Raw genomic sequence first — 9,176 nt, 5'->3', positions numbered from 1 at the left:
GTAACGTAACGTAGTAGTAGTAGTAAGTAGAGAGAGAGAGAGAGAGAGAGAGAGAGATGGATTTTCTGGCAAATTTTATTCCAAAGAAATAATAAGTCCAAATCAAAATTGTTTAGACTTCATTTCGCATCAATTTCAACGCAATTTCATTTTTCCGCAACTCTGAACAGTCCGCACGCGCGATAGTGTCTCTTTTATTTATTACCAATGGCAATTGATAATAATAATTGAGAAGATTCGCAAGGTGTATCACAAACACATCTCTATGCAGTCGGCTTTATTTCTTAGCGCAATGAGTCTCTTACGCGTCTCACGAGTCTGCCAGAAAATTCCGAAGAACCAACTGAGATCGCATTACACCGATTTACATTTATTCATGACTTCAGCGTGATAATCTGATCTCTCTCAGGCCTGCGACGCCAAAGCTCCTTCGCGCGGCCGCGTGCGTTTTAGGAGTAAGGATGTCTAATTCGATCCCCGTAATCCTCTCACGAGAGACAACGTTCGCGCGACGGGGTGCTGCGAAACTTACTGCAGGGAAGCAGTTAAGAGTGGATTGACTTTTTATGGCCTCTCGAGGACTAAGCCCGCGCGCGCGAATATCACCCGCTTCAAGGCGACCTTTTATCGAAACAGTTTCTTTTTATTGAATGTAAATAATAATTGTTTGCGTGTAGTTATACAATGCGGTCAATTCGGGCGATTTGAGAGGATACGAAGGTTTCAACGTAGCTTTATTTTAACGGCGGATGTTCCCGCGTACTTTATTGCGTTTAGAACAATCTCCGAGTTATTAGTTGAAGAAACTGCATAACAATTACAAAATGAAGCAAAATAATCTCTGATATCGGCAAGATATTTGTTTTTCTATTTATCGAAAATTGATAACTTAAAAATCATTTTATAAGTATTTATGCAAATTAGTCAAATGTATGCGACGGCAACGTTAATGGTCCGCTTATATTTTTAAATGTCAATGTGCCTGAACTATTATAATCATTTGTGGAAATTTCATATTTTTAAGATAAATGTTGAGAAATGAAAATTGAATTGTCAAAAGAAGTTGTCAGTTTAAAAGTTTTTCCAAGAAAGAATATTAAGATTCGGCTAGTTATTGACCAAAATGAAAAACATTCCGAGATGTAAATTATATATATATATATACATATATATATATTATATATATACATATATATACATATATATACATATATATTAAAGATTGAGCGGAGTCGAATGTTATATCGCTTATCTTGGGTGAATGAGTTTATCGGGAGACAAAAAGAGTCTACTTTCTTAATATTATCGCATTACTGACAAATGTTTGTACATCATTGTCATCATACTTATTGATAAAAGTTTTATTATTGATAAAAAGTTGCTAAGTAAGACATAAAGACATTCTGGGATTTAAACAATTAAGATAGTTAATTAAATTATTGTTAACTTAAATATATAACTATGGAAGATTTTCGAGCTCTAACTCTTTCAATAAATGCTTATCAAAAGTTATATATGCAAGTACTAACAATATAGTTTTTGTTAATTAATTCTCAGAATATTTTAATATCTTACTAAAAACAACTTTTAGATTTATTATCTTGGATATATAACAATTTCTTCCACAATTCTGATGTTACTCTGATAAGCAATACATCACTCAATATCACTTAGATAATCTTTTTTTTAATATATAATTTATACATACATCTCAAAACTTTTCCATTTTGATGAAAAACAATCATGCTACTTATAATTTTCATTGTATATTCTCTCCAAAAGTCTTATTCATTACACAATCTCGGATAATACCTATTTTGTAAAATTTTCTTTTAGCATTTCTTATACCGTAGCTTATTCTAAGAAATAAGGAAAGAAATAAGAGAAATAAAATCACTTTCAATTAAATCTTTAGAATCAGAGTTTCAAATTATGATTCTTTTAAAAATATTATTTTTACTCACAATCACGATTAACTTTGAATATTTCATGTGGCTTAAACTACATATATCGTTTTGAATATCATTAATTCATAATTTTTCAAATATTAAAAAAATCCAGATAGATCACGAGATGTAAATGTGTAATTTAAATACCAATTTAAATATTAATTAAAAGAACACAGTGCGGTTACATAATTTTTAACGCAATTATTTATCAAAAAATCCAATACGTTTTGTTAATCTACTTTAATATACATCTAATAATTTTTTTATTTAATTTATTCGAATAAAACAGAACTTTCATTGGTATAAGCATATAAACTACTCATCTTCGTCTTCCTCGGGAGCCCCGCGACTCGATAAAAATTTCATGAGTTTCTAAAACGCGAAATCGAATAACGTGCGTCACATTAAAAATTCGTGCTTGACACGCTGATTTCATTCGGATGCTTTATGGGCCGGTTTCGCGTTTTTATTATCGTGAGAAATTGGCGAACATCCGCGCACTATCATTTCATTTTTCATAGTCATCGGCGCGCAAATGATACCGCGATACGACATCAAACGTCATCTTATATTCTCACATTTACATTAATAATTTTGCGCATAACTTGGCAATCTACAATTTTGCATATTGTATGATTTCATTTAATTGGCTTGTACCAGTATGTTCTTTCCTCAAGTTGAAATAGTCTTTTCGAAGAGTCTCTCAAAGTTGCATTCGTAACAATTTTAAATACAAGCACGAATTACGTGTTCAGTTATTGCCAAAAGATGAAAAAATTGTACATATTACGATACACATAAATTATCAAGAAAATCTCACAAACGTGAAATATAATTTTTTACCATGTCGTTCCCTATTAGTTAAAGGCAATTGGGAAAAGTTACGCAAGCTCCTCTCACATTTATCTCAAACTTTTTATCAATTTTACAGATTCAAATACCAATATATCATTACTATTAACGCGTGTTTATAGCCCGAGACATATTTTAATGAGATTACAAGAATGTTGATTGAAGAAATGACTTTCGCATATTTGCAAATAATTAATTCAGCGTTACCCGAGATCTTGCGGAACTTGCAGCATAATTATATTTATACGTTATTTCGTTCATGGATTTGAGTAGCACGCCATTGAAGATATATATCTATAACGTGCATGATTGCCGCAACTTGAAAATCGAATAAAGAGATGAATGAATAAATTCGACGAATGACATATGCGAATCGCACTCCACTTTCCTTCCAAAGATATTTCCTTTCGCTTTATTTCGCACAATCTTAATCATACCGAGTGCTCGCGCAAGTATAAAGTAATCTCGCTCGTAATTCCGCGCGCGAAAGCTTTAGTTCTCAATGCAAAGGGACAAGTAGCGTAGATAAATCGAGGACCTCGGCGCGCGCAACAGCGGTTTAACCCGCTCTCTTATTTCTTTTTTTTCTTTTTTTTCAAGAATACAAGAGACTTAATCTCAAAGTTGAGGAAATTACATTTGCATCAATCTTCTCGAGTTTGTAAAAAAAAAAGGAAGAAAAACGGATGAACGGAAAAACTATTATTATATCGAATCCTTCTTATCATAACGAAAACGTCTTCTCGGGAGAGAACGTCAACCTTTTCTAAAGTCGCGCCACTTCTTTCCGTTCGGATCTCTTAGATATAGATATTGACGCATTGTTGATTGTGAGGCGAATCGGATCGGATCGAATAGCGACGGGTCTTAAAGACGTGGATTAAAAACATGGCTCATGGGAATCGAAAAGATTCGCGCGTCCTTTACCTTCTCGTCCTCGTGCGGCGTGGGTGGTGTGGGCGGCGTGTACATTCGCGGCGCGTAGTCGCCGATCGAGGAAGCGCCGCCGGTAGAGGAGCCCTGGCTCCTTGGCGGGCTGAGATCCGGGATAGTGGCATGATATTCCTGGTGGAGTCCGGTGGGCATCACCCCCGTGGGCACCACGGGACGGTACTCCATCGCGCGCACCTCCATACCGATCGCACCCGGTCCCTCGGCCGCGATTATCCCGCGGCACCACCGCTATCACGGGTCTCCAATCCCACGTCTTCGGCCTCCTCGTGGTCGCAATCCTCCTCCTCCTCCACCTTCTCGTCCTCGTCGGCGGCGGCGTCGTCGTCGTCGTCGTCGTGATTGTCGTTGTCGTCGCCGTGGTCGTCCGGCGGCGCAGGACACGCGCGGAAGAACGCGCGGGGCTGACCTTGACGTGTCCCGCACTTTCAAAGTCTCAGCTGCTTGCAAAGCGACGACCTTGCACGACGTCGTGGCTCCGTGCGATCTCGCGATTCATGCCGATCTTTCGGCAGGACGATGGAACGAGACGCGATTATCGATATCTCTTCTTCATTCAACCGGCGCGGGACCGACTCATCGATCTTTCGATATCCGGATCCGCCAAAGAAATGGTCCCACTCATCTCTCTCGATCGCGCGCACATCTTGCGGGGTGGCACGCGCGACCTCACGGACCGCGATTGAAGAAATTTAAGAGAGAGAAAAGAGAGGATTGTGTGTGGAGAGGAGACACGATGACGGAACGAGAACGCGCACTCCCGAACGGTGTTCACTCTTGATGTCGATCGTGAAACACCGTCGTCGTTGTCGTCGTCGTCGTCGACGTCGTCGTCGTCGTTGCCGCCGCACGCGGTATTCGTGTGGACGATTTTACGCACCAGTAAAATTAAAAAAAAGAAAGAAAAAAAGAACAGGGCAAAAATCGCAGAGACAAGATGACAAAATGAGTTTTTCTTCTTTAGGATGTTAATATACACGAAACAAACTGTCAAGTAATAGAAATCGGAGCGCCGGCGTCGGCGGCTGCGGTACACTCTGTTCTCTCCGCTCGGCTATGCGTGCGTTCGGTGGCTACCTCAGGATGACGCTCACCCCTTGGCTACTTTTTGCCGACTGAATGTTTTGCGCCGCCGTCGCGGCCCTCAGAACGGCCGGAGCGTGCAGTATCCCCACCAGAGTTTCTCTCTCACCAAGCCGCTGGCTAAGCCGAGCGCGCTACGACGGCGCACCATCTCGCTTGCTCTCGTGTTCGTCGCGCGTTCAGCCGATCCCCACCATCACGAGAGAGGCTGCCGCTTCTCTCCCTACGACGACGACGACGACGACGACGACGACGACGACGATGATGACGACGACGACGACGACGACGACGACGACGATGGTGGAACAACCGAGAGGCAAGCGTGGAAGCTAGACGCATACGTGAGAGGCACGAAGGGATAATTAAGCGGGTACATCGCGTCCTCCGTACCACCGTCTCTCTGGTTTACGCGCATTCTCTCTCCCTCCTTCTCTCTCTTTTTCTCTCCTCATTTCTCTATCTCCCGCCGCTCTTTCGAACCATCGCGAGAGATCACTCCATCTTCGTCGTTCGCTCGTCCTCCCTCCTCCTCCTGCTCCTCCTCTCCTTCTCTTACACTTCTGGACCGAGCGTCTATTTTACGGGTGCGAGGTTACTCCGTTACTCTATCCTCAGTTAGAGCAATCCTCATTTATGAGAATCATCACAAGTAATTATTCTTTCTTTACCCTTTGTTAAAAAAAAAATCGTACACTGATGGCGTCTCGTCGTAATGTTTTTAAAGTGTCGCATCACTTGATTAGTTGGTTAGTCAGTCGGTCTGTCGATCGGCCAATCGATCGAGATCGCGAAATGTCGATCGAGAAGCACATGTAATTATCATGCAACCGATAGGGAGTTCACGAATCGTCCACGGACATCCATAAATCAGAATAATAGTGCGCGATCACTTATCCATCTATATACTATCCATCATTATCCGTTGTTTACCGTCTCCGTTGGGTATATCGTTTCCTCTGCTCGCGGAAACGACCATTTTCTTTTCAAGAAACTCGTCCAATGTATTACATTTTTCATGTAAAGTATGATTCCGGTGTTTTCCCGTATATAAATCGGCGCCTTTCATGCCAGGTGGGAGAGTAAGAGAGAGGAGAGTAACAAGCTAGTTTGCAATCGGACAACGTTGAACGCGAAAAAAACTGACTTGACTTCATCTAATAGTCGAGCAAAGGGGAACGAGAAACAAGTAGCTCTTAAAATTGCGCTGATACTTCTCGCTGTAAGTATATCGCTCGATATAAATCGGAATACATACTCGATGGTTAAGTAAGCAATTAAGTAGCGATATCTGCATCCTTCCACCCTATTTCATTCTGGAACACCCTCTTGTCCGTTGTTCTCCATTCTCCGTTCTTTTCCTGCTCGTAGTCGGATCACTCGGTCGAATTCGAACGGACGATTTATGAACCGTCGACGAATAAAAGCATCGTCGTATCGGCCAGAGATATATAAATATGCTCGACGACGACAAAAATTTCACGTTGTCGCGCGTAAAAAAGGTAGAGAGAATAATCTCTCGTCCACGTTTAATCACTTATTTGCGTTTGCGTCGGTAAGTAGCGGCGCATAAATTTCGCAAGGTAAAGGTAGGAATAGGGAAAAAAAAAGAACGGGCGTCGCGCGCGACGGTCGTTATGACGCGATGTTAATCGATTTGTCTGGAGAATAGAATACGCTTTTTGTCGGTTTTTCGGCCGGGCCGAGAACTCGCGAAGTGAAACCTGTTCCCCGCGTGATCGATCGCTTATGGAATGTGAACTTTACCTCGTCTAGCCAAACTCTCGCGCGCGTAATGGATGCGCATCTACGTTGACGCCAGCGATAATTATAGCGGTAATTAATTAATCGCAAGTCGTACGCGTGCACACGCGTGCCATTGTACGTATGCACGCGTGCGACGTGCGTCTATAACGTGATTTTATCTCACCTGTTCCCACACCGTCCGTGAACTCACGCGACGTTCTCTCTCTCTCTCTCTCTCTCTCTCTCTTTTTTTTCGGAATACGTTACAAAAAGAGAATTGTACACATTTTCTTATACTCGTTTTTCTCGACGTAGATTAATTTTAATCTTGATTCAACTTACTCGATTTTTCTTTATCTTTTTCTAGTTTTATGAATTAGAAAAAGATAAAGAAGTTCAACCGAGATCAAAGTTATTCTACATTGGTGAAAAAACAGGCATTGCAAAGTTGTTCTGTTGCTTTCACGTTTGACTTGTGTTCTCGTCTATCATTCTCTTTAATTGATTTACAAGATCTCAATATCTTTCACGTCTTATCACTTCTGGTACATTGATCCAGAAGCATTCGCCATGACATTAAATGTGGCATTAAATGAGACGCTATTTTCCTTCAAAAATAACTTATGAATATAAATAAAATTTTCTTACTTAGATAACCACGTTTAATGACGACATCGTATCAATATAATGTACACAATTTCGTTATAACTTCATAATAATATTGTATACTTCATAATAATTAGTATAATGATTTCTGCGAATCGATAACAGCTCCGACCAAAGCTCCCGCTTTCAGTGAAGAAATAAAAGTTTTCCTACATAAATTGTTAAGAACAACTAAAAATTCTTTTTCTCCGAAACTTCCCCCTCCCCCCCCGAGTTTCCCCACTGATTATTCGAGAAACGGCGCATCCTTGGGCCTTTCGCATCGAAATACCGTAAGTATTCGTCTCAGCGCCGGTCCGTAATTATTCGAATTTTCTCACTCGATTTAAACAGTCGACTCTCGTTCGCTCCCATCCCGAAGATAGATCGTTTGCGCCGAGAAAAACGCATCGTCATACGAGGTTGCCTTCTGTTGTTCGATGCTCCTCACCCTCGGTGAGCCTGACGCCGAAAAATCCGCCCGGGTGCAAGGTGACGCATCGTTTTCCTTACAGACTCTGGCGTTTTCCTCACCAACTTCCTCCCGCTCGTTCCGTAAACTCGGCAAGGGGATAATCTTTTCGCGTTGTAACGGAACACGTGGTTCCGCCTCTGCTCGGCGAAAGAGGCGAAATTTGTCAAACGCACCGAGTTACGTCTCCATAAACGCGGCTCCGATTCTCATCTACCTTTCCTTTGTCGGCGGAGAGACATCTATTATTTCGTATCTCTTACCAAGTCACGACATATGCGCTCCCAATACTCGAGTTGACAAACCTTAACAGGAACTAGGAACAGAGGAACACCGTTCCTACGTTTCTCGCATGCAGCGAATAGGATTGGAGAATGAATCAAATTAGAGTTGATTTTACAGCTTTCTAAGAAATGATGCTGATCAGACGTGAGACTAGTTGCCTTATGACGGACGAGAGTAAGTTGACACGAGTTCTATCGATGAACGACTTTTAAATCTAAAATCCAATTCGATGCCCTCTTTGATATAAATTCGTGATTGAAGGTCTTAATTTTAAAGATCAAAAAATCTTAACTTTAAATGCCATTGAGAAAAAGAGATGTCACGTTTTTGCTTTCTGAGGCGTCGCAATGACTCAATTAGTTTTTTCTTTCATCCCGAACTCTCATTTTTTTTATCATCTACCACTCTGTCTATCTCTCTCAGTGCTCAGTTGATCTCAGTCTGCGGTTGACCGACTTTTTTGCGACATATTCTAACCACCCGTTGTTGATGTCACCTGCCCCTTTTTTTTCGAAACCAAACTTTACTTCTCAAGCCTCTTTTTCCACCCTCTGTCGCGTTAACTTCTACTTTTTTTTCCGCGTGCCGACACTTATGAACAGTCGGGTTGTATTGACACGGCTCTAAAAAAAGAACGTGGAATGGAGCGGATTCTAATAAGGGGAGACGAAAATGGGAATATGTCGGAAGCAGAGGGTGCGGGCGTATATGAACCACCCTGTTTGTCATTGGATATTTAAATATCGGATCAATCACAATTCATTATGGTTTTAATTTTTTCCTTTAATAGTCGCTTCATATAGATGACGTGAACAATAATCGTAATGCAAATAATTATATACAGATAATAAGAGTATGTTCCAAATGACGATATAGAAAATTATGATTAAGGTACGTTCTTTTATTAATTCGTTAATTAAAAATACGTGCTTCTTATTTCAACAAATCGGAAGAAGTGACTTTAATATTCTCGTATTTCAGGAAAAAAATTTATTCTGAAAATATGATCAATAATTTTTTTTAAGTCTAATTTTTTGCTATGCTGTGATCTCTTTCACACAATTATTACTGCATATATATATATATATATATATATATATATACAGCGACGAAGTAGTTACGTTTACGTTTTGGTAACTAAATTAAAATTAAATTTAAACGTTTAACCGTTTTAAAGTTTAAGTTTTAAGTTTAAG

General features: G+C 40.4%; 2 protein-coding genes across 2 annotated transcripts in view; both read right to left on the bottom strand.

The window, feature by feature from the left end:
- Window positions 1–3,935, bottom strand: part of LOC105623567 (serine/threonine-protein kinase prp4) — a 26,292-nt gene extending 22,357 nt beyond the window's left edge. Inside the window, exon 1 of the mRNA XM_012204959.1 lies at window positions 3,729–3,935. Coding sequence (XP_012060349.1) covers window positions 3,729–3,935 — 207 coding nt within the window. The remainder of the gene's footprint in view (window positions 1–3,728) is intronic.
- Window positions 3,936–3,964: 29 nt separating this feature from the next.
- LOC105623556 (POU domain, class 3, transcription factor 2-like) overlaps window positions 3,965–9,176 on the bottom strand; it is a 141,410-nt gene continuing 136,198 nt past the window's right edge. Inside the window, exon 6 of the mRNA XM_012204948.1 lies at window positions 3,965–4,156. Within this exon, the coding sequence (XP_012060338.1) occupies window positions 3,965–4,156 (192 nt within the window). The remainder of the gene's footprint in view (window positions 4,157–9,176) is intronic.

The sequence above is a fragment of the Atta cephalotes genome (assembly GCF_000143395.1).
Source record: "Atta cephalotes unplaced genomic scaffold scaffold00002, whole genome shotgun sequence".
NCBI classification, from domain to species: Eukaryota; Metazoa; Arthropoda; class Insecta; order Hymenoptera; family Formicidae; genus Atta; species Atta cephalotes.
Note: the sequence above shows the minus strand (reverse complement) of the source record. Positions and strands in the feature narration are given on the sequence as shown.